Below are 26,492 nucleotides of genomic sequence, written 5' to 3' on the forward strand. Positions count from 1 at the left end.
GCAGCCCTTCGAGAACACATCGCGAAGCTCGAGGCCCAGATAAGTACACTTGCCACAAGCTATCCAAATCCACCTACCCCCGCTCCAACTGCATCACAACCTCCTCCCCCCAATCCACCCACAGCCCCTATCATAGCCAACCACGTCAACTCTACTTCCTCTCCTCATGCTCTAGAGTTAGATGTTGACACGGAACTTCCTCGGCACTCAACTGAGTGCACACCGCCCCATCCCTCCACACACTCCTCTCTAACCGATATACCAAATCTGCTTGAGTCTTTTACTGCTCGTTTTGAGGCGAAATTGCAGGAAGCTATCACTAGCATCAATCAGGAATGTGCAACGCTCAAAGATGCGGTAGTACGTGTAACAACAGACAATGCTGCGCTTAATCACCGTTTTGATGCCCTAACTCAAGCATTCAATGACCGCTACAACAATCTTGAGTCACAGCTCAATTCTTTCGCAACCCGCCTTCCTAATCGAGACCTCACCCCTAGTAAACGCAAGAAGCCTAAGGCAGCCGAAGGGCAAGACAGCCCAATCCCTGCCGTCGCTCACGACTCCCACCCAGGCGCTGCGGCCCTGCCCCTTATCGACTCTCATGATGGCAACTCCAAACCATAATCTTACACTCTGGCAGTGGAACTGCCGAGGTTTTGGCCAGAAGCGTCATGTTGTCCACCAACTTCTGTCTTGCGCTGCGGGACCCGACGTCCTTGCCTTGCAGGAGCCGTCTAACCCCCTCACCCTACCCGGCTATACTTCCATTATACCCACATCCCCTACACCCTCTCGGGTAGCGTTTCTAATTCATCGCTCAATCACCTCCATTTCCCATTGCTTAGCAGTTCAAGACATTGATCACCTTTTAATTGAACTTGTGCCGCAACATGCTAGAGCGACCAGTCTGTTCATACTGAATGTATATAGCAGCCCTAAGTGCCTACAAGGCAACTTCGAGCACCTCTTTACACTTGCGAAACGCTTAGCGAATAAGTGCCCTCTCCTCGTCGTGGGAGATTTTAACGCCCCACATACGGCCTGGGGTTACCCGCGCGACACACCAAAAGGACGTCGGGTGTGGTTAGCAGCGCAACAAAACGGTCTCTCCCTACTCACCGATCCTACCTTTCCGACACGCACGGGAAACAGTGTCTGTAAAGACACTACACCAGACCTTACGTTTGCATATCGCCTCCCTCATGCCACATGGTGCAACACGCAAGAGAATTTGGGTAGTGATCATTACATTATCGAAATTCTCTTAAATATGCAACTACCCCGCAGGCCTCCCAGAGGCTCCACTTTCACTAAGTGGGATTCTTTCCGCACATATAGAGCAAGCCGTACCCACGCTGCTATCACGGACATCACCGAATGGTCCAAACAACTTCGAAGTGATGTCCAATCCGTAACTTGTCCTATACGAGAGGACTGCCCAAGCGACACAGTTGACTCCCGCCTCCTACATTTATGGGGCGCTAAAACAAGCTTAGAACGACGCTGGAAAAAGCAGCGTTGGAACCGGACTCTTAGACGTCGACTCGCCCGCCTCAGCAAAGAGATAGAGACCCACGCAGCCGCTCTTTCACGACAAAACTGGGAATCACTTTGCAACAAATTAGATGGCAATATGAGTTTGCCTCAGACTTGGAACTTGTTTAGGCACTTAATTGACCCAACGCAGACTAAAACTACCCAAAGGCACAACCTCACCAAACTCCTACATACTTCCGATATGCCTCCACGAGAACTCCTCCAGGAACTTCGAAATCATTACTTCCCAACATATCCTGTAGTAACACACCCCGACTATACAGGTCCCCCTAATGACCTCCTCGACGAACCCATTACAGTAGCAGAAGTTCAAGCCGAACTACAGAAACTAAACACTTGTTCAGCCCCTGGTCCGGACGGGGTGCACAACAAAGCACTCCGCAATCTCGATGCCCAATCCATTGCCGTCCTTACTGATTACTTTAATGAGTGCTGGCAAAAGGGCACCCTCCCACCTCAATGGAAAGACGCCAAGGTCATCTTTATACCCAAACCTGGGAACCTCTGCTTACCTCTAACCTCAGGCCCATATCCCTCACCTCATCTGTCGGCAAACTTATGGAGCATGTACTCCAAACCAGGCTTTGCCAGTACCTAGAAGGCAAGAATCTCATGCCCACTTGCATGTTTGGATTTCGTCCGGGTCTTTCCACACAGGACGTTTTCCTACAAATAAACATCATATTCTCGACTCTAAAACCTGTGACACCAGAGCTATCTTAGGTGTAGACCTCACTAAGGCATTTGACAACGTTATACACTCAGCTATCCTACAGAACCTTGTAACTCTGGGAGTCGGTGCAAAGACGTACAACTACGTCCGAGACTTCCTCAGCCACCGCACAGCCACACTTACCTTTGGCGACCACAGCCTTCCGGGCATCACGCTTGGCGCACGAGGTACACCCCAGGGAGCAGTTCTTTCCCCTCTTCTTTTTAACATTGCCCTTCTTCATCTGCCGCAACAGCTGGCTCAGATCCCCAACCTCCATTTTAGCTTCTACGCCGACGATATCACTGTCTGGGCAAACCACGGCAGTGACGCCGAAATCGAAGAAAACCTACAACTGGCACTGACCACCATTGATACATATGTACGGGAGCGTGGCCTTACCTGTTCCCCTTCCAAATCAGAGCTCTTTCTCTACCGCCCGAAGCAATGTAATTCAGTCATTCCCCCCATCTCTCTCACGCTAGGTGACCATCCCATCCCACTAGTCTCTAAAATTCGTGTGCTAGGGCTAGTTCTCTACTCGCATGGCGCACACGGAGAAGTCATAAGGACTCTCCGAACACACGCTCAGCAGACCACTCGACTGATTCGCCGCATCGCGAACCGTCGGGCTGGCCTACGCGAGCGAAACACGCTACGCCTCACCCAGGCTTACATCATAAGCCGCACCACATATGCCCTCCCTTACCTACCTCTCCGACAAAAGGAGAGAGACCGGGTTAACGCGCTAATACGAAGTTGCACGAAAACGGCTCTACGACTTCCACCCAGCACATCCAATGCCCGACTCCTCAAACTAGGTGTACATAACACATTTGAGGAACTCGCGGAAGCCACCTTTACGGCACAAAGATCTCGTCTGTCTAATTCAGTGGCTGGGCGCACTCTGTTGTCCCAATTAAACTTAACCCCAATTACACACTCACCCGAGGGGGTCCCTCTTTCTTCTAACCTCCGCTCTCACCTCAACGTGCCCCCAATCCCGAAGAATATGCACCCTGTGCGAGACGAGAAACGCAGAACGGCAAGGGCTCGGGCCCTCGAGAAACAGTATAGCGAGGACCATGACGTGGTCTACGTGGACGCAGCGGAATACACGTCAGGATCCCGTATGGCCCTGGCGGTAGCTGACAGTCAGGCAAAGCTTCTAACGTTGTGCTTAATCATCACCAATTCCTCCACAGAGGCAGAAGAGGCAGCCATCGCGCTTGCATTTGTTTCTACATCTGCCTCCACAATCATAAGCGACTCAAAATCAGCTATCCTGAACTATGCCAATGGCTTCATTTCCCGCACCGCTGCTCGCCTACTACGCTTCTGGCAGCCCCAGCGTTCCATAACACTCGTCTGGACGCCAGCACATGCCGGCCTCCCTGGCAACGAGGAGGCTCATTCCCTAGCCAACGCTCCATACCCTATATTACTAAACGCCCGATACCCAGACCAATTCTTCTCTTCATGCAAACTTTGCGGCAAACCAGGAGATTTCCTACACATCCTCCTCACATGCCCCACCTTCCCTCATCCCCCATCACCGGCTGTGGCGGTGTCTTACTGGGAGTCCATCATGACCAGCACTTCTGCTTTCGATCAGCGCCGGATCATCTCCTGCGCCATGAAGAGGATTGCGCTTCAGGGACTTTCCTTCGCTTTGTAAGGGTGCCCCCTCACATTGAGGGAGCACCCACGTGCCATGTAGGGGGCTTGGCCCCCACGTTCACACACTGGCAATAAATGTTTCTACCACCACCACGGGGGTTTGGCGCACGCTCCGAGCGCTTTCTCTCTTTTCTCGTGCCGACGAGCGCACTGGAAGCTAGACAGGGAGGGATGGCATGGGGGAAAGAAGTTACGTCAGCGCGCGTCATGAAACGCGATCGCTCTCCCGCTGTGATTCGCTCGCGCGAGTGCGGCTACCGTGTACTGAGGAGTGCGGCGCCGGCAAGTGGCGGCACCCCGTGGCAAGAAGCGCATCTGATCTGAACGCCGCTCTCAATTTACGTCGGCTATCGGCCAATAAGCATGCTACGTCTCTTGCGACGTAAACTGCCAGACGCCCCGCCCACCGACGAGAGTGAGAACCGGCCTCTGTTTGAAAAGAGGGCGCCTGGGGAAACGGCAACTTCGCGCTCCGCTTGCGGCCTTTACGCGGCGCGCACGACTGTAGTATTTGGCAGAGCAGTTCATAGTCGTGTCAGCTTTCCGCAGGATGTGTTTTTTCAACAAGCCCAAGGGGTGCTTCATGACCCCTTTAATAGAAAATACATAGATATGTAATTCTAAAGACCCTAGTTTCTTAAGCTGCGCTGAAAATGCGACGCGCCGACGAAAGCCCTCTGCCATGGAGGAAGGAAAGAACTTTCCTCCTCCGTGCCCTCTGCACAAGCTTGTTTCCTGATGTATTGCCAGATGACGCCCATATCTCACGCAGAGAAGTGTTACTGCATTTGCTATCTTTAGGCTACTGAAAGGTAGCATATACAGTAACTCTAACGCAGCGCTTCTCTATCGTCTTTCAACGACATTTGCAGCGAAGCATGCAGATCCGCGGCCAATTTTTTTTTTTTTTAATGCCTGTGCCAAATTCAATTTTGAGAACTGGAAACACACCTTGGCCGCCATGTTTTGACACTACATAATCGAACGGCAGTGGTTGCGACATCACAAGGTATTGGTAATTTGGTTCAAATCGAGAGAACAAACAAGTACAGTCGAGCGCGACTACATCGAACCCGCTTATATCAAATTATCCCGTATATCGAACAATTTCTAAACATGGTAAATTTACATTGAGAATATATAGCACAAGCTACTGTTACATCGAACGAAAATAGCAACGACAACCGATATATCAAACTCCATGTGCCTCAAAAGTGCCCCAGCAAGTTGGCTTTCCTTCGCAGTTGCGGGGAAAACTGCCGGCGCCACCCTAGAAAAAGTGGTTTAGACCCGGCTGTCCACGGGCGAATACCCGCCTGCAAAAAACGATCCTGGCCTGCTCGCAGCGCTTACAGCCAATCAGAGGCCGTTGCGCTTTCTCCGAGGCGTGGAGGCGGTACAAGTGAGCGCCATTTTTTCTTTCTTTATGCTTGTGTGCCTGCTGCTGCCTCTTTTCCTCGAGTCCTCATGCAGCGTGGTCCAAGCTGGTGGTGTTGCCTGTTGGCGCGCTGTCGCCAAGGCTTGTGCAAAGAGGCAAAATTTGCCGTTCGCCGCGAAACTCGAAATCATAAATCGAGTTGAGTGCGGTGAGAAGTCCGGCGTTGCCGCCGCGTACAAGATCCACATCGCCGCCGCGTACGGATCGACATTTGACGAGTTCGTCAGTGCGGACAATGATGTCGCCATCATGGGCCAGCTACAAGATGAGGACTACGTTGCAGACGTTGTGCCGACCACGAGCCAAAGCGACTGCAATAAGGAAATTGACGATGGCCCGTTGCCTACATCCTCCGAAGTGATTAGTGCACTTGCGTTGGTCCGGCGCTATTGCATGAATATGGAAGGCTGCTCCGACTCGTTGGACAACGTGTAGGCGTGCGTGCTGTTGCAGGCAGCGAAGTCGTTGAAACAGAAGAAAATCCAGGACTATTTTGTTCCGAACTAGGGCACGCAAGTAAGCCACCATATTAATAAAGTACTTTTCTTATTAGTATGTACCTTTCCGTCACCGAATCCTATAGCGGGCCTATATTGAATTATGCTATATATCGAACTAATAAACGTTTTTTGGTGAGTTCGATATACCCGGGTTCGACTGTAGCCAGAAAGTAGTCGAGTCTCCATGACGTTTCTTTCTGCCACTGCTGGCCTAAAGAAGTAGCCAAACCTGGCAACACTGGCACACCCAGGTGACCAGGGCAATCTAAGCTTGCCAGGCATGTGCTCATGAAAACAAGTGCCAAGATGTGTGACCGATTTTTGTCTTGGCCTGCTCTTGCCAGCTTTGTGTAAATCAAGCCATTGACTGATGTCTCATTATTGGCAGTGGCATCAAGCCACTGTGAGTGGCGACTGGAGTTATGACTACAAGGCAAAGAATAATGATGTCACAAATTTGGTTTTTCATCTTGCTTTTAAAAAAGGTGCGCTAGTTGAGAGGACGACATTACATTTGTTACTGAATCCTATATGTAACATATGGTACCGTACACCGTTAATATGTACGAAGTCTGGCTCTCCACTACATAGACAAAAATGGAAAGACTGAGGCAGGAACAAGCAGTCACCTTGGCTCCCAGATGTCCTTGTGCTTTTTGCGATGTTTGCGTGCTTCCCTCTGTTTCTCCTCCAAACGATTTTTCTCTGCTGCAGCACCATCTACGAAGGGAAGAATCAAGCGGTTACAAAAGCTTGCATCATTACTTATTATCACCGTGTTCTAGCTTATAAGTAAAGGAAACCAAGTCTAGACTGACTGCATAATAAAAAAAAAACATATTCAAGCCTTCTTTACAACAAACTGAAAGATAACCATTATTCGCCGAAAGTTCCCCTAAAAATTCACAGCCCTTCTCATCTCACTTTATAAAAAAAAACCATTTTCTATAACAGGATATACCGTCATTTGTATTCATAAAGAAAATTTACTAACCATTTTGCACAGATTAGTCTTGACATTTGGTGGTTCTCAAAGCTGCTAGTAAGTTTTCAGACATGGTAAATAAGTTCCACGAGTTGCCAGCTTCCTGGCAACATTTAATGTTAGCACGGCTAAACAAAACACAAGAACAAAGGAAGGAGATGTACACAATGTTCTACTAGCTGTACGCAGCAATACATGCAGTGTGTCGCCCTACTTTGTTCTTGTGTTCCACTGACTTGCACTACTTAATGCCAAGCCTAGTATGTGTAACTGAACTAGTCAAGTTTTCCATTCTATTAAAGGGGCTCTGCAACACCTTTCCAAGTAATCATTGAATGGCTTCACTAGAGGAGTTTATTGCCTCACGAATCGACTGCCGCAAAAATTTTTAGAAACAGTCAAGTATTAGAGGAGGTTCAGGGATTTGTCACATGCTTTAAGTACCTTATTCCTCTTTTTGTACCAGCAAGTGCACTGAAAGCTACACAAAGGGGGGGGGGGAGAGGCTCACTTTCAGTGTGATTGCGAGAGAGCGCGCGGGCACGTCACGGCGGCCGCGGCAACCATGCAGCTCACGGTGCTTAAATCAGCCAATGGCCGTGGACTTTGAGCTCATGGTGTGGTCACTTGGGTTTATGGCATCATTTGTCGAGAGAAGAGCGAGCGATTTATAGCTGACTTTGAGAAGTAATTGTAAATTCCAGGTCATGTGCTGCACTACATATAATGTTTGGCTCACATGTTCTTAGGAGCCTCGACTATCGATCGGCAGCGTTTTCTGACTATGCTGAAAAAGTGTTGCAGGCGCCCCTTTAAAGGGCAACTCGAGCAATTTTTTATGTTCACTGATCTCAATAAAATTTTCAGTATGTTCTCTTTGGCACACTGATGGTCTGTGCCAGAACGTTGCGTTTGCAAATAATTTACTTTTTCCGAAAATGAATTTCAACGAATGGTTGCCAGTTCCTTACCGTATTTATTCGAATCTAGGCCGATGGTCTTTTCGAAAAAACGATGTGCCAAAGTGGGGGCTCGGCTTAGATTCGAAGATTTTGAAAAACGCGCCATTTTTCATTGAGAAAAGTGTTGCAAAACTAGCGCCACCTAGACAGTATTGTAGCCGTTAGTAGCCGAGCCAACACCTGGCTTAAGTACGCACGCGAGGCTGCCATTTTTATCTTTGTGGCGAGTGTTGAGGCAAGCCATTCGTCAGTTTGAGTCTCGCTTCGAGTGGGCTGTGTGTGGCGTAGCTCAATGGCGCCAAACGAGCGTAGTCATTATAGTGCGGCGTATAAAAGGAAAGTTGTGCTAGTCGCGGAGTCGTCCTCCAACGTTCAAGCCGGGCGGGACTTTGGAGTGGACGAAAAGAATGTTCGTCGCTCGAGGAGCCAACGGGAGAAGCTCTTCGCGTGCGCCGCAACGAGGATGGCTTTTACCGGTCCACGGAAAGGCCGTCACCCTGAAATGGAGACGGCATTGGCCGACTTCGTTCGGACGTTCGGCGCTCTTTCGAGAAGTGCGGCATATCAAATGCACTTGATGGCACCGAGGATTGCGCACTGTTTGAGGACAGCGACAAAGAGATCAGCGACGACAACTCGGAATGAGCGCGGCATCTTGATGATGAACCAACTGCTCCGTTTCATCTTCATATTTTCAATAAATGTTTTCTCTTTGTGAATTTTACCCGGCCTACATTCGAGGTAAGTTTTTTTTTTTCGGGCTTCGGACTTTAGGGGGCCGGCTTAGAATCGGGGTCGGCCTAGATTCGAGTAATTACAGAATTACCGTATATACTCGTGTAATGGCCGCAGGTTTTTTTCCCGAGATTTGGGGTGAAAATCGTGGGTGCGGCCATACATGGAGAAAAATTTAACTTTTTTTTCTTACATGTTTTCAGTGCTACTTGCCTTTACTGAACTGTAGTAATCGCTTGTACCGGGAGAAGTGAGAAGCAACCTTTCACGCGGTTGCAAGTTTGTTATTCCTTGCCTTCGTCGTCGTCCTCCTCCTCCTCCTCTCTTTATTCGTCGTGTCTTCAAACTCGCCTCTCCCAGATAAGGTCGTCCTCCGTTTTATCGCAATTGTTCAAGATTCCCGTGACTTTAATGCTTTTCTGCACCATCTTGAACAAAACCCCACCCCACACTTCGAAAATCCAGTGGACAGCAGTGCCTGGGAGTAGCCATTAAATCTCGGAGGCTGTGCTTTTGCTACCTGGAGGCGCTGAACACTCAGCACGGCTGCCTTGTTCAGCAAGTGGGGCTGCCTCGACACGGCTGCCCCGGCTGCCGCACAGGGGTGCAGTCAAATGGCATCTATACGTAAGGCTACAGCTGTGCATCACATTGTACAACCAGTGTGATTTCACTGCTATGCGAATGTTTGACAAAACTGAAAATAAATATTTACCCAAATCTCCTGCCTCCAACCGTCGCATGTCTGGCCGCAGCCGGCAGTCAGTTGAGGGTAGCTCCTTCTCCATTCCTTCTTCCATCTCGTTCAGCGCCATGGCAAACAATGTGAAGTTGTAATACTGCACATGAGAGAGCGCATGGGAAAAGCCCGTCAGGAAAGCTGAAACCTAGTGCCTACAGTCACCATTCACTCACATAGGACCAAGATTACAACTACAGCAATGAACGTATGGTAGGCACCAATTTCCAAGAAGCATGTGACTGTAGCTAGTGAAGCCACACAACGCCGTTGTTTGCACATATCAGTGAAAACTGGCACTAAATTAGATGTGTGAAACAAGACAAGCAACCCAGACACATGCACAGATTGTGCCTGTCCATGTCGACTTCCTTTCCTTTCCTTGTCTTGTCTTGCACATTCTATTTTCTTTCACAATGGTGAACCAACGTTCCAAGCAACAAGCTTTGTTATAAAGACTGGCAATTTGAATATTGGGCTTTGCGCCCCAGCCACAAACATCTTCACCTATTTCTCAAGTCTAATGATCTGCAAACTTTCGACACCAACAATACCTTCAGCTCACAGTGTTCACCCTAGCTTTCGCGTCAGTTATTGCGAAAAATATGCGTCCCTGCAGTAAGCAATGCCACAGTTACAATTAGAATATGCTTTACATTCTCTAGACATTCAATGATCTGCAATTTGTGGTTGTGAAAACGATGTCTTCCATACCCCACTCTCTTCTAAAGATATCTGCTGCTCAATATAACTTACAGTGCACTCATACTGTTTGAATAACGCTCAAGTTTTACAGGTGAGAGCTGTTCTTAAGCTTATTCTGAGCAACTGCGGCGACACAGACTGCTACAAGAACGTTTATATGACCAGCAGTATGACTAAAAGGAAACCTCCCCAAGAATTCAGCAAAGACCAACTATGACTCAGTTTCTATCAAAATAAACACACTTAAAGGATTTGCCTAGATGTTGGCATTATTGCAATACATACCTGGGCCGCGTACTCTGGTCGTGGTGTGACTCGCCAAAGGAGACGAGAGTTTGGGATGTCGAGTGAATACGTCGAATCACTCTTGGGAATCTCTCCGTCATCGAGGTCACAGGGTTCGGGGCTCTGCACCATGGCAACAAGCAGAACAGCAAATATTATGTTATTCTAGTGTTACAGTACAGATCTTTACAAAACAGATTGGTTACAAGCATTTTTTTTTCTTATGCAGAATTTTCAAGAAATTGGCCATCTCAGATAAGAAAGTTCTAGTCCTCGTAGCCTCTTACATAAGCCTCGTGAGGGGCCCTTTGGTAATTCTGTCCTTGAGGTTTTTGACTTTCTTAATGCAAGAGAACAATGGTAGACAACAATGATTCATCACAGGAAACGGCACGGGCACATAGGACTAGAAAGACAGGACTTTGCGCTGGCTAACAACATGAGCGTTTATTTCTTGCGAACAAATATACATATGCTTTCTTGGAAAAAGAAAAACAAGAACAGATGAGGGAAAGGGGAAGCCCCATGCAAGCGTCTTGACTAGTACAGGAAAATGCAATGTTCAATCACGGAGATAATTACTCTTCTTGTCGGTTAGTACGATGGACGATGAGCTTACACATGATGGCCCAATGGAAGGAATCGTGAACGCTTCATAGATTTCCCCGGCACGGCAATCGCGATATCTGCGTTAAGATGTGCGTCTGTTCGAAACTTGGAGTGCAGCCGCACTGGGCACAGAGAACTGCCAGATTGCTTCCAGTTTCGCCCTCGAGATTGTGCATGTGCTCCAGCAGCCGGTCATTAACGCAACAACCCGTTTGCCCAAGTAGCGGCCACCGCAAGACGTTGGTATCTCATAGACAACTTCAGTCTTGCAGGGCACAAATTGCATCGCATGTTGCTTCTTGCAAATGGAATGATTTGGGCGCATTTAGTGCACCCAAGAATTTAGTGCATTTTCATGTACTAGTCAAGACGCATGCGTAGGGCTTCCCCTTTCCCTCATCTTTTATTGTTTTTCTCTTTCCAAAGAAGCATATATATTTGTTCACATGAAACAAATGCTCATGTTGTTAGCCAGCGATAAGTCCTGCCTGTCTTTCTAAGTCCCGCGTGCCCGCGCCATTTCCTGTGATGAAGCCATGCCAACAAGCTCAAGTTGATACCCTTTTAACAGAATGACTGATCTTGCAAAGTAAAAGAAAAAAAATGAAAGCTATGAAAAGAGGTTTGCTCAATGTTCCCATAGAATGTTGTAATCGTCAGATCGCTCCAGAATACGATGAAGACGACACTGACTTTGCACTGAACGTAGACACCCATACATACCTGTGTGCCATAAATACAAACTATAAATGCCTTTGCTGAGGAAACAGCATGAAAGACAAGATAAACGCTCATGATTGTTAGTGCAAACGGAACACGGACGAAGAGAAGAAAACGACGACACAAGCACTATCTAACAACTGAATGTTTATTGGAAAGATCACAAAAATATATATATCTAAGAAAGAGAAAAAAGTAGGGGTGTGCGAATATTCGAAATTTCGAATATTTTTCGATTAGTGTTTGCTATTCGATTCGATTCGCACTGGAATTTTACTATTCAAACTATTCGAACTTCCCAAGAACAAATAGAGTCAACGTCAAATTGAAAGTGACCCCTTCAGGTTTTCAATATGCTTCACCTCATCACACCCCGGTATTGCGGCAAAGCTGCCTTTCAAGCTCCGTTACGGTCGAGCTTTGCCAAGACACAGTCAACGTCCGATTGGAAGTGGTCTCCAGATTTTCGATATGCTTCACCTCATCACACCCCAATATTGCGGCAAAGCTGCCTTTCAAACTCTGCTACGGTCGCAAATGTACTAATTCAAGAAAACACTGGTTCTAACGTGGAGATGAAAGATGTGGCAGAAGTGGGGGCCTAATTAATGCTGTTTGGGACCTGAAATTTTGGCAGGAAGTCCGAAAAATCGGAAGCCGAAGCTTTCTGGCATCCAAATTTTTGGTGTTCTTATACATCGACATCTACGAGGCAGATTTGGAACTCCGGACTTCAAGGGAGCACACCCTTGTCCGCCACATCAGTGGGGCTTCCACAGAAGTTGAAAGAGGAGGAGAGGCTGAGGAAATGGCATCTCTGCCTATCACGTGTAAAGTGTTGTCGGCAACACTTTGGTTGCACCAAATCATGTACATAAATACAATTCGGCCTCTACATTGCCTCATTCTTGATAAGACAACAATGAAACACCACCCCGCCAGCGCTTCATCAACCTAGCGAAAAGAAACACTTTCAAGTTGCTATCTCATAAGAATATGCTTAGAAATCCTCTCTAACTTTTTTTCTGCAATTTTGCTTCGAAGTATTAGAAAAATATTCGAGAAATATGCGAAAAATATTCGATTCGATTCGCACTCACACTTCAATATTCGAATTCGCTTTGCACCCAAAATTTTGCTATTCGCACAGCTCTAATAAAAAGCAAACCCGCACATGCACCAGAGATAACTGACAGATAAAAAACATGTGTATACTGACAAAACTACGCATTTTCCAGGAAAGACACTTCCTCATCAATCAAAGTGATAGAAGGGCAGCTAATGCACGTGTTTTTCTTTTTGATCATTTCAAATGCCTCCGCGATTTCCCGAGTACGCTGTCTCTTGTGCCTGGTCACCACGACTGAGTTTCTTTAAAACGCTGCACTACTGACGCTCCCAGCAAAGCCGAGGTCCGGACCAAGTGAAGGGCGTGTGATTGTTCTAGGAGATACCCGGGTACCGGAGCGTTTTGAGTGTGTTTTCAAATTAGGCCCAGAATTCTGTTTCGAGCCTCGCTTATCTCCAGTTGAAAAGGTGTTTCTCGGCTGTGGGGTGTCACGAAAAGTTCCCGAGTCAGAGTTAGGTCATTGCCTTAAAGAATCTGTGCTAGCCTTTCGGAATGTGGAAGAAAGAGGGACGTGTGGTCCTGGGTTGCGGGGCTTAGTGGATTGGTTTGTTGACAATGACTTCCGTGCTGTGGTTTCTGACAAAGAAGGGTGTTACATGGCTATGCCGCAGGATTTGTTTCGGAGGAAGGCTGGGGACGCGGTGGAAAAGAATTTCAAGCAGGTGTCTGATAAAGCATCTAAGTTAAAGAAGCATGCCTTGGCCCTTCTTAAGGACTTGAGCCTAGCACGTTTGCATTCAGAAGTAAATGGTGCCAAGAGCCTTGAGCTAAAGATTTTTTTCACAGCCAAGACACACAAGGCTGATATTCCTTTCCGCGCTATTGTAACAGAGCGAAACACTTGGCAGTACATGGTGTCTGGTTTCCTCCCGAAACACCTGGAAGCATTAATGGTGGTCGATCCATTTCTGGTACGCAACTTGGAAGAAGTGGTCAAGGTGTTGGCGGATACAGTGAAACGTCGTTAATACGTACCTGCCGGGAACGCGGCATAACTACGCACTAAACGGTAGTACGCATTAAACACCAAGTACAAATTTGCATCTCGTAGCGTACGCCATCGCCGCCAGCAAATAAATAGAGTGCCACAGCAAATATTGCCTAAAGTACCCACCGCAAATCCTTTCCTTTCTTTTTGCCAAAGTGGAGAAAAGATCCTGGCACACTCGCACGACCGCCCGATAGCGCGTAGTGGCGACGCCGAAGAGCGCATTTCGAAACTATTGCAGGGTCCGGGATACGCGGTCAACGCAGTGACCGACATAGCGACAGAACGGACAGTGTCTGCTTTCCGCGGTATATGTGCGTGTGTCTAACCGCGATCTGCTACTAAACGAAAACTGACACAGTTCCAGTGAAACGCGGTACGGCCGCGTGGAGCCGATCGTCTCCCGGCTAGTTGTGTGCAGCGCGTCGCCTACTCGGCTCACGCCGTCACTACCGGGCCGCTTGCTGTGCCGCACGCGCGCATTTATCGTGGGAATGTTGTTCGTACCCACTTCGCTCCAGATCGTGCACAGATGCGGCGAGTAGCTTGTTCGGTTAACGCAGCGATGACGAGCTTCATGCAAGCGATGCGCACTCCGCGATGCTCTAGCGGTCCTGGCAGCGGACGGAGGCGCGTCGGGTGGTCGCCTAATAAAAGTGTGCAGTATGGTTACAACCGCGCTACGCTTGCTGTATTGTACACGTGCGTTTAGTGTGCTAGCGTCAATGCAGCGAGGTTTCTCGGCGCCCGCGACCCGCAACACTAACTACGCAACAGCGATCTGCTTTCGCTTCTACAAGGCGGTGCGCGCCTGATGACGGCTTAACAGCGTTTGCTGTCGGGCTAGTTGGTACATAGTTGAAGTTCTTCGTCCCTGCCCAAGCATTTGTGCCATTAATTCAACTTCAGCCTTGAAGACGACCAACACAACGAAGCGGCAGCGATCGGCGGCCCAGCGCGTTCAGGTTGTCACCTAATAAAAGTGTGCAGTAGGCTTAAAAAGTAGCGCTGCGCCGCATGCGTGCCCGAGCAGATAGCTGAAGATACTTATTGTGATAAGGCTGTCGGCGCGTTCGTCGGTGGCCGCCACCTCGCCTTCATTCTTTCCCGATGCTTACCCGCAAAGGCGTCGCCGCAATCGCGCGGAAGTCGGAATCGGGGATCGACTGATCTGCGCACTTCTCAAAAAGGCGGAAGACCTTTGGCGGCACATTCTGGCGTCGGGAAGTTGAGCGGCGCAGTAAAATTTTATGGCACAAAACGTTATCGAGGCACGCAGGGTACGCACTAACCGGTAGGCATAGGGCGAACCACTACGGCTTAAGCGGTCAGCGAATGCATTGGGCTCTATGGGACTCGGTCGGGGATTCGTCGCAACTACGTTTTAACCGTTAGTACGTTTAAAGCGGGTACGTATTAACGAGGTTTGACTGTAATGACGAGGTTTCCTTCAGAAACAATGCTGGGATTCCAATAGATAGCTTTCCAAAGCTGTTATGATTTTATTTAGGCTCGACTGTTGTTTCCTTTGGAAGGGCTTGTATGTATAAAAGTCAGGGGTATGTATTGGCTCAAGAGTGGCACCTATACTCAGCAGTATTTTTCTAGGAAAAGTTGACCGTGCTCTTCAACATGACTTCGACGGCATGGCGTGTGATGTGTTTAGGTATGTTGATGATTACCTTGTGTTTGTAGAACGAAGAAACTTCACGCGCTCAATGATTGATGCCCTGAGATTATTCAAACAAAGGGGCTGGGGCCTAACATTCACATCAGAAGTTCCAAGGAACGATGTCTTGCAATTTCTTGACCTCTCCATTCGATTCCAAGCGACACACGTTTGCTAGTTGTACCAACCCCGTTCTGTAAAGAAGCTTTTAAGTTACAAGTGTGCTCATTCGAAGTTTGTTAAGAATGGGTTGGTCATGGCGTGTCTTTCAGCAGCTATCAAGAAGTGCTGTGCGCATGCTATGCGCGAAAACTTCATGCGTCAGGTGCAGAGATTAGAAGCGGCGGGTTTCTCACGCTTGGCTCTTGGGTCTATTTCCCAGCGTTTGCTGCACCGCTTGAAGCTGGAGCAAAAGAATGGTGCAGGTGCAGGGGCATTGCCCCCAGAAAAACGTAGCAAGTTTGCTGTCATTCCCTATTTGCACACTGTTTCGCATCGCCTTAAGAAGGTGGCTAGTCATTACGACTTCAACGTCATCTTTCGTGCCGGCAGGAAGCTCGGGAGCGTGTGCGTTTCCATTGACAGAATGGTGCAAAAAAGAGAGGAGAGTTCAGTAGATGGCGAGTGTTCTATGAAACATGCCACACGGTTCATTGACTGCACCTGCGGCGTTGTGTACAGCATCCCCTTGTCCTGCGGTAATTCCTACATTGTACAGACGGGGAGGTGTCTCAACGTCCGTTTGAGAAAGCATGCTAGCTCTTTGAAGGGTGCGCTGTCTTCACACCTTGCCCTCCATTGCCGACAATGCGGCTGCGCACCCGAGCTGGAAAAAACGGTCGTGGTGACTAGGCACAAGAGGCAGCGTACTCGGGAAATCGCGGAGGCATTTGAAATGATCAAAAAGAAAGACACGTGCATGAGCTGCCCTTCTATCACTTTGCTTGATGAGGAAGTGTCTTTCCTGGAAAGTGCGTAGTTTTGTCAGTACAGTAGAACCCCGCTGTTACGTTCCTCACTGCTGCGTTTTCCTGGCTGTTACATCGTTTTCCACCGGTCCCGGCATAGCTCCCATAGGATACATTGTATTGGGAACCCCGCTGTTACGTCGTAACTGTTGGACCGTTCCCGTATTATACGTCGCGAAGTGCACTCGGAGCCGACCGAGTGACTACCAAAGAGAGCGGCCATGGTGTGTTAAGGATTTTTCGTAGCCTCCCGCGGGGCCCACAACCAACAGTAGCCCCCCGCTGGGTCCCCAAAGACGAAACATCTCAGCGTTGGGACACAAGTCCGTTTTCTACAGGGTCGTAAAGCGTCTCTCACGGCCCCCCACCGCAGGCCCGCAGTCCTTCCCTCCTGTCAACGTAACTGTACACCACACCGCCCTCTCAGGCACGGCAGAAACCGCGCGACGGGGTTGTGGGGCTTTCCTGGAAAGGCATCTGGACTGCGCACGTGGCGTTCAACAAGTGAAAATGGAAGCAAACCAGGAGAAATACCACGAGGGTGAGAGAGTGGCCGGTGCGGGCGAACTTCGAAGACGAGGCAGAGACTTTCGAGACACGAACCAAGAAACACGTCTCAAGACAGTTGTAAATTCTGTAAATAAACTTCTTGTTCTAATTGTAATCGAAGCTTTCGTAACATTTTGGTGCCGAAACCCGGGAAGCTCAACGGAAACAAGAAGTTCAACGAGAACAGATGCAACTGTACTGATCGAAGATGGAGCGTCTACAAACAAAGAGGAGCTTGGCGCGCGTCGACCTGCAGAAGCTGAGCGATGAGCTTATGCTGCTGAAGACAACCGATGACCTGGAACCAGAGCACGAGGACCGCCTCGCGGAAATAAGAGCTGAGTTGGAGGTCATCGCCAAAGATCTGAAGCATCAAGACGCGCTCATCGACCCGCATGTCAGCGACGACGACTTCGCCGAGGAGTGCGCGGGCGTGCGGAAGTACCAGGCGCTCATTACACGTATGCGGACCCGTCTTGAGCGCTTGCAACGAAACAGCCTGTCTGGTGGAGCTACGGTGAACGGAAGTGCAACGGCCTTATCGTCCACCAGCAGCGCAAGCCCCCTCAAGCTACCGAAACTGGAACTTCAAAAGTTCAATGGCGACCGAGTTGGATGGCAGCCGTTTTGGGAGCAATTTCGACAGGCTGTCCATGAAAACTGCAGCCTTTCGAACATCGAGCGATTCTTATACCTGCGTGCGGTGCTGACGGGCAAGGCGGCTGCAGCGGTGAGTGACATCCAGGCCAGTGAACAGAACTACGACTACGCCATAAAGACTCTGAAGGAGCGTTTCGGCCGACAGGACGTGCTCGTGCAGGAGCACCTCACGCAGCTGTTGAATCTGCAGACAGTTAAACGGCTGGATGACGTTAACGCGCTCCGTCGCCTACACGACAACGTCCAGAGAAACGTCGCTGGGCTGAAGAATTTGGGTGTTCAACCGGACACATATGGTGCGATGCTGTGTGCGGTTTTGTTTCGTGTGCTGCCCACCGAGTGGGCTGTTGAGTTCCACAAGACCCATGCAACGGACAAGGATGTGCTCGACAGCTCGACTCTAGATGCGATTCTTGGCTCGCTTCGCCTGGAACTGGACAGCCGTGAAAGGGCCCACGCAGGCAACACACAAGCTCCAAATGAGCCGGCTAAGAGTCGCCCTCCGAAAGATCAGCATCCGGATTACATCAAAGGAAAGGGTTCTGCCGCCAGCCTTAAAGTGAGTGTGCAACACGAGAATGAAAAGTGCCCCTTTTGTGATTCTCCCTCACATGACGCGGCTGAATGCACTGCTCCCATACCGATAAAGGAAAAGAAGATGAGGCTGCGGAACGCGGGGAGGTGCTATCGTTGCGCGAAAAGAGGGCATATGACGAAAGCGTGCAGAAATTGGACAATCCGGTGCGCGAAATGTGGTCGTCGCCACATTACCTCCCTCTGCGACCCTCCCGTGCCCTCTTCTGACCCGAAGACCGCTGCGGAGCTCCACTCGACGGCTTCGCTGAGCAACAGCAGCAAGAATTCGGTTCTGCTGCAAACGGCGCAAGTATGGGTCGACGGTCCCTGCCGAAAGCGCCTGGCGCGCTGTCTATTTGATGGGGGCAGCCAGCGCTCATTCGTCACCGAGAGCCTCTCTCGAGAACTGAACCTGGAGGTGATCGGTGACGAAGAGGTGACTATCTATCCGTTCGGTGGGGCTGCTAACGTCATGAAGAGCAAGCGACGCCTAGTTCGAGTGTGGCTTCGGAGCCAGTACAGCCGCAAGGAGCATTGCGTGGAGGCGCTCGAGATCGAGGAAATCTGCTCCGACAAACTTGTACTACCAAGCGACGTGCATCACCTCCCCGGTGTGGCCGATTTACAGTTGGCAGACGTGGCGATATCACCGACCCGCGGTGACCGCAGCGACATTGAGATACTCATTGGAGCCGACAGCTATTGGCGTATCGTGAGCGGTGAAGTGCGAGCTATTGAGGGAGCGCTGGTCGCGCTGAACACTGACTTTGGATGGACGCTGCAGGGCCCAATTCCGCAGGCGTCCTCGACCGTGTCTTGCTCGACGGTGGCCGTCCTACGCACCGGGGTGGTGGAGCAGGCGTCCAGCCTTTCCAACGAGCTCCAAGCCTCCTGGGAATTAGAGAGCCTCGGCATCTCGACGAAGGACGACCCATCGGGAGACGACGAACACGTGAGGCACGATTTTCATTCATTGAGCTTTGTCAACGGCCGCTACGAGTCAAGCCTCCCTTGGAAACCATTAGATCGGCCTTGCGTAGTTGCTGACGTTTTCGCAGAAATCGTCCACGAAAAGCGAAGGTTGACCAAGACGGCAGTGGGTAGTGTCTCCGCGACTGCCCCACCACTTCACATAGACATCGAGCGCTTCAGCGACTTGAATCGTTTGTTACGAGTGACATCTTGGGTGCGTCGGTTCACGCATAACTGCAAACACGGCGCCCAGAGGCGAAATGGCGCGCTCGGTGCTGAAGAAATTCGGGAAGCGCGGGATCTTCTGACCCGACAGGTGCAGAGAGAAGCGTTCGGTGACGCACGGAGCAACGTTGAGTCACACAGCCGCCTCAAACAACAGCCAGACCTCAAAAGTTTGGAACTGTTCATCGATGACAGCGGATTGTTGCGGCTAAAGGGGCGTTTGCAGAAGTCAAATCTGGCCTATGAAACGGCGCACCCCATCGTACTGCCCGCGTCACACCACTTCGTGGAGCTCCTGATACGGAACGAACATCGCCGGCTGCTTCATGCTGGGTGTTTGGACACATTGACGCAGTTAAGAGAAACGTTTTGGATCATTCGAGCTCGACAGGCAGTAAAGAAGGTGTTGAACCGTTGTTTTGTGTGCAAGAAGATGAGCAGCAAGGCTGCAACGCAGCCTTTCGCGCCACTACCTAGAGACAGGGTATCTGAAGCGGCACCTTTCATGGTATCGGGCCTCGACTTCGCCGGACCAGTGCTCACGAAAACGGATGGCAAGATACAGAAGTCCTACATCTTGCTACTCACATGCGCTGTCACCAGAGCGATCCATTTGGAAACAGTCACCGACCTGTCCACGGGATCCTTCCTTTTGGCTTTTCGCCGCTTTGTGGCGCGGCGCGGACTCTGCCGCACCATCTATTCTGACAATGCTAAAACCTTCCACCGTGCGGCAGGTGAGCTGAAAAAGCTGTGGAAAGCGGCACGCGACCAAGAAGCGCTCGACTATTTGTCTCAGCAGGGAATCGAGTGGAAATTCAATGTGGAAAGAGCCCCCTGGTGGGGAGGTTTTTGGGAGAGAATGGTGCGCTCAACGAAGACCTCATTGAAGAAAGTGCTTGGGTGCAGCTACGTAACGTTTGAGGAACTCTGCACTATCCTGACGGACATTGAGGCAGTGATAAATTCACGCCCGTTAACCCGCGTTTCCAGTGACGAGGACGAAGCGGAGCCGCTGACACCAGCCCATTTTCTCATAGGAAGACGCTTGACCTCCCTGCCGACTCGCGGAGAACAACCGACTGCTTCTAACGCCAACGAACTAGCGCGTCGGTGGAAGTATCGCCAGAAATTGTCTGATTTACTATGGAAGCGCTGGCGAGCAGAGTACTTGTGCTCTTTACGATCACATCACCACGCCACGCCGGCAGCAGCAAGTGACTTGCAGATCAGCGACCTGGTGTTGCTACATGATGACTTTCACCCACGTCATACGTGGAAGGTTGGCAGGATTATTGAAGTTTTTCCGGGACGCGATGGACGCACCCGCGCCTGCATGATACGCCTGCCTGGGGGAAAGAACGTACGACGGCCTGTTCAACTTATTCATCTCTTAGAGGCTCGAGGTCAATGAGCTACGCTCATTGGGCGGGGAGTATGTTAAGGATTTTTCGTAGCCTCCCGCGGGGCCCACAACCAACAGTAGCCCCCCGCTGGGTCCCCAAAGACGAAACATCTCAGCGTTGGGACACAAGTCCGTTTTCTACAGGGTCGTAAAGCGTCTCTCACGGCCCCCCACCGCAGGCCCGCAGTCCTTCCCTCCTGTCAACGTAACTGTACACCACACCGCCCTCTCAGGCACGGCAGAAACCGCGCGACGGGGTTGTGGGGCTTTCCTGGAAAGGCATCTGGACTGCGCACGTGGCGTTCAACAAGTGAAAATGGAAGCAAACCAGGAGAAATACCACGAGGGTGAGAGAGTGGCCGGTGCGGGCGAACATCGAAGACGAGGCAGAGACTTTCGAGACACGAACCAAGAAACACGTCTCAAGACAGTTGTAAATTCTGTAAATAAACTTCTTGTTCTAATTGTAATCGAAGCTTTCGTAACATGGTGCATTTTCCAGCAGCTTTTCCTGATTTGACCGTAACATTAGGCGCATTAGAGGCGCAAGCAACAGGATCGTTCGATTGATGCAAACAAAAGCATCGCCTTCGAGATTCGTATTGCAAAGATGGCGTCTTTGACGTAATTGCTCGTGAAAGCAAGGCCTTCGAGATTGGCATTTACTATTGACAAAAGCATAGCCTTTGAGATTTGTATTGCACAAACATGGCGTCTATGATGTAATTGCTTGTAAAAGCAAGGCCTTCGAGATTGGCATTCACTTCTGCCATCGCGTTGGCGTAGACTCATCATCATCGTTATTTGTCGGAGGATGGGAGGAGTTCCGAGCTGGTTGGAGCTCGCATGGTCGTGCGCGCGGTTCGCGGTCGGACTCGCGGTGCTGGTCGTGATTGCGTGTGCTTAGTTCTTTCATGCCTACAGCTGTTGGTGTTAAAAAAATCACATACGTTGATTACATTTCTGTGGATGAGGCCGTCCCCAGCTCCGCGTTTCTATCCGTCGACTAGATCGTGGCTGAGCGCGCCAATTTTCGTGCTGCTCGTAAGCATTGAAATAAAATTCTGTACCACTAAATATTTTGTCGTTTTTCCTGTTTTTTCGGCTCTTGCGTTTCCCGTCTCTTACGTTTATTTTCTACGGTCCCTTCAAAAACGTATCAGCGGGGTTCTACTGTATACACGTTTTTTATCTGTCAGTTATCTTTGGCGCATGTGCAGGTTTGCTTTTTATCTCTTTCTTAGACATATATATTTTTGTGATTTTTCCAATAAGCATTCAGTTGTTAGATAGTGTTTGTGTCATTGTTTTCTTCTCTCCGTACGTGTTCCGTTTGCGCTAACCATCACGAGCATTTTCCAACTTACAGACAAGATAAAGAAGAGAGGAGACAAACCGTGGCACTGTGCTTTTACAAATGTCTGGTTAGCTTGCAAACATACAGGTGGTAAAGCACTTTAACACATCTTTGTTGATGTACTAGTGGTGCCAAGCCTGCGGAAGTCACTTTACATATTGTTGACAAAAAAACACGCACCTTGGGTCCTGGCATGTCACCCTGTGAGCCTCCCGTCAGGGAGCGTGTCAGGCTGTTCAGCTTGGCGTACATACGCTTGGGAGTGTGTGCGGGGCTCGCTCCCGCACTTGCTGACGTGGAGGTGCCCAGTGGTGGCTGTTCGGGGGCACGGAAGTTGTGGGTCTGCATGTACTCCTCATACTCGGCGACAGGCGCCGCCTTGAGGTAGTCTGTCCACTTGCCGTATAGAAAGCGCAGGCGGGATTTTCTGGAAAACAAGTGAAAAAAGGCAGTACAGTAAAAGCTAGTTAATTCGACTCTCGTTAACTCGGAAAATCGGTTAATTCGGACACGTCATCTGGTCCCTGTAAATACAGTAATACCTCGTTAACTCGAACTCGCATATCTTGAAAAATCGGCTAAGTCGAAGTTTTCGTGGTACCGAACAATTTCCCATAGGTGCAATGTATTTATTGCTTTTTATCTCGAAGTATTTCCGTGCCTACTTTCGGTTATCTCGAAATCTCGACTGATAATGGAACCGAAACTTCGCCGCCGAACCGTTTAACAAAATACTAGCGGCAAAATGTCATACGTTTTACAAGGTTCGCGCGAGGCTGCCGCGTTTACGACGAAGTGGACACTGTTCCTCAAAGTAAAGTCGGAACCTAGCGGCATACCAACTTTGTCGAGTAACCCTGTGTCTTGTCATGTGACGCTATAGACGTGCACATAAGCAGGCCCTGCAAAATAGCTCGGGTCGTACACATTTTGTTTACCGTCAGAGATGCGATTTCAGCATTTTATTTACGCAAGGCACGTCGCGCGGATTTTTTCGTCGGCTGTGCGATGTGGTGAGGATAATGCTACCAAATCAAAGCAAGTCACTGATGCTGCAAAGAAAGGTAGCCCTAATCAAAGAAACGGATTCGAGGCTCGAAGTTTCCGGACGTCAAAACGGCGCTTTATGTGTGGCATCGTGCGAGAGGAGCCCCTTCCAGTCACATCGACAGATAAGGCCGATTCTCTGGACTTAGCGGTGGGCTAAACTGATCTAGCCTGCAACATCAGCTGGTTTGACCATTTTCTTATGCCAAACAACGTGGCATCATGCACAGTGATCGCGGCAGCGTCGACGCAGCTACTCGAGGGGTGACGACATCCGCCGAAACAAGAAACGTGCTTCGCTTGATGAGAAATAAATTTGAGTGCAGCGGCGCGGATGATCGGCACATGCGATGTGTTAAGCAACTCGAGAAAGCTTTGCTAGGTGCAAGTGTTACTGAGAGGCAGACCAGCCTTAGTCGGTCTCTCTGCACTAAATAAAAAGGCAGTGCCGAAAAACACAGCTGGTTAATAGCACTGGTATCTCATTATTTTTTTTCAAAACCTTTACAAAGAGCCAGTTTGGCGCTCCTGTTAAGAAACTGGTAAGTAGGGATAACGTTTCTAGATAGAACTGAACTTCTCAATGGAATTTGCCCAACTTTGCTTATCTTGAAAATCTGCTTATCTCGAAATTTTTTCTGGTTTTTACTACTTCGAGTTAACGAGGTATTACTGTATGCACTTCACTCTATAAGACTGGGCGCTCGTTATTTCGGACAGATTTGACCGCAAATCGGATAATTCGGCGACTTTCGGGCCACTACTTTTTTTTTTTTTTTTCAAGAACTTGCTTTTGTACATAAGTCAACTTCTGGCTGTTGTTTCAAGGTTTCATGCAAACCCAATTATTTTAACTTATTTAGTTCAAACCAAAACATTGTTAATCACACAGGCCTAATTATTATTACTTCTCATGTAAATAACAAGCATGTTCATGAAATGCAAATCCTTGCAACCAGGATGAAACTTACTGCTTGTCGAAGATGAATCCCTCTATCCGGTGCAAATCTTTGTAGAACCAGCCAGCTTGCTTGAACGTGAGTGATGATGTCAGTCCAGACTTTTGGCAAACAATCTCCATTACGCCGTACTGAAAAGAAATAAACATAGCATATTTTGTTACAGCTGAGAAACAGACATCAAGGGTGCATGCGTACCTGTTCAAACCATAGCTTCCCCACAATGATGTTGTGGATACAGCAGTTTACATTGGTCCATGTGTATGACTCGCCGTGCCTGCAATGGATAAAGTATGTAGTGCTTTCGTAAGATTCTCTCCAAAGAGCCGCTCATATTATGAGAAAACACAGGTTATTGCTTAGAAAAAACACCATTTGTAACAACATAGAGAAATGACTAACCGCATAGTGACTACCAAGAGTGATGCCATCACTACAGAACAAAACGAATACCAATGACACTGTTAACAGCGTTATGTCAGCACTGTTGTTAACCCTGTTAGTTTGACGTGGGCCACTTGTTCATTATCTTCACAAAGTTAATTACACTGAAACTTTTCTTTAAAGAATTGCGTGATGCAAACAACAAACATAACTCAAGTGGCAGTGTACGATGCACATTCTGTAAACCAGGATGATTGCCAGTACTAATGGGTGAAAAGAAGCCACCATTTTGAAACAGAAAGCATTTGCACGCAGGCTATGGTGAATGGGCAACCACTGTGTCAGAACAGAATGAAAACGAAAAATGAAAAGATTTTTGACCGCAACGAAAACGTAACCGAAACATTATATATTATTTCGTTCCAGAGTGAAACCGAAATATTTTTAACGGTTCATGGGAAAAGTCGGCACTGGAGCATACTTTCTGAAGTTCTTTGAGGGAGCGAGAGAGAGAGAGAGAGAGACAGAGGAAATTAGGCACTTTTTCTGCAGCCCGTTTGTGAGAGCACGGCTCAATACACTTTCCTTGCGTCTACAAATGCTGTCCTATGGTATCCCTCCCACCATTTCTTGTTTTAGAGCGCAGCCCTTAGGCGCCCGTTCATGCATTGAGCGGCGTCACCGTCGCTGGTGTAACCGATAGACATGAAAAAGTAACTGATAGCCATGAAAAAATAAAATGAAAATAAAATACCTGGGATCGAATAGAATTTGAACGTGGGCCCTCTGCGTGGCAGTCGAGTATTCTACCACAGAGCCACGTTAGTGCTTGAAACTCATTTGCAAAAAGACCCTATACAGGCGTCATGTCAGGCGAGGAATCGCGTTAACCTATGTAATACAGCGTGGCAGGAAAGTAAAATAACAACCAGTCATCACACAATGCTAATTGCGCAACGAGTGTGTGGTTTAATGCTTCACACCCACAGCAAAGTGCTCAACCATAATTTTTCATCGTCATCAGCCACATGCAGCATCGACACAGTGCACACAATACAGCAAAACCTCGGTAATTTGTACTCGGTTAATTGGGAATCCCGGATAATTTGTATTATTGCGCGGTCCCATATTTTTACATGTAAATTTAACCGGATAATTAGTGCGGCCAGTCTGCCACTTCCCGGTTAATTGGCACACTTGGCCGCGACTTCCGAGATATGCAAAGGGTGTTGCGAATCTCGGAGGCTGTAACTAAAACATACGAACTTTTTTTTTTATGTACAGATCTCGAAGGCCATGCTTTTTTTTTTACCGGAAATACGTCGTAGACGCCATGTTTGAGCCACTGCCAGACGGCGGTGCGTGCGGTTGTGATCATGATCATCATCTTCTCAACAGCGATGTTAGCCACTCTAGCGAAGTTAATGTTTTGTTTTGTGGAGTCTGTGTCATTTGGATGTCGGCTGGCGGGCATTGTGCGATTCAGTGGGACTGCTCCGTTTGTCTCCTGTCTCCGCTTGAGTGTCTTCCCTGTGAATTGGTTGATTGAGGTGTGCTTGGAAGGAAGATACCGAAGTACAAGAGCTGGTCCCTGCAACGAAAGGTGTGCTTAATTGAAGAGGCCAGCAAGTCGACGGTGTCGAAAACGGCTCTCGTCGAAAAGCACCACGTGCCTCTGTCAACGCTGTGCAACATCATCAAGAATAAGGAGAAAATTCTCTATGCTTACAGCAAGACGCACTCATCAAAGCGTACACGAGTACGCCTGCCTACGTACGCCGACGTTGAAGCAGCTCTGATCGACTGGCTGCAGAAAGCCAACGCAGCACAACTTCCTGTCAGTGGGACCATATTGCGTGAGAAGGCCAACCAGCTGGCGCTGCAACTTGGACATTCTGAGTTTAAATGCAGCAATGGGTGGTTTTGCCGATTTAAGGAGCACAACAACCTGACATTCATGACTGTTTGTGGCGA

The 26,492-nt window shown here is 49.0% G+C and overlaps 1 protein-coding gene across 1 annotated transcript in view; it reads right to left on the reverse strand.

Annotated features, from left to right (window-relative positions):
- The window catches only part of LOC119383376 (oxysterol-binding protein-related protein 1), a 115,757-nt gene that overhangs the window by 7,787 nt on the left and 81,478 nt on the right, over window positions 1-26,492 (reverse strand). Inside the window, exons 19-24 of the mRNA XM_037651477.2 lie at window positions 24,333-24,411; window positions 24,147-24,265; window positions 22,309-22,555; window positions 10,302-10,424; window positions 9,288-9,411; window positions 6,520-6,610 (exon numbers count right to left, since the gene is read on the reverse strand). Of these exons, the coding sequence (XP_037507405.1) occupies window positions 6,520-6,610; window positions 9,288-9,411; window positions 10,302-10,424; window positions 22,309-22,555; window positions 24,147-24,265; window positions 24,333-24,411 (783 nt within the window). The remainder of the gene's footprint in view (window positions 1-6,519; window positions 6,611-9,287; window positions 9,412-10,301; window positions 10,425-22,308; window positions 22,556-24,146; window positions 24,266-24,332; window positions 24,412-26,492) is intronic.

This window comes from Rhipicephalus sanguineus, chromosome 2, assembly GCF_013339695.2.
Source record: "Rhipicephalus sanguineus isolate Rsan-2018 chromosome 2, BIME_Rsan_1.4, whole genome shotgun sequence".
Classification (NCBI taxonomy): domain Eukaryota; kingdom Metazoa; phylum Arthropoda; class Arachnida; order Ixodida; family Ixodidae; genus Rhipicephalus; species Rhipicephalus sanguineus.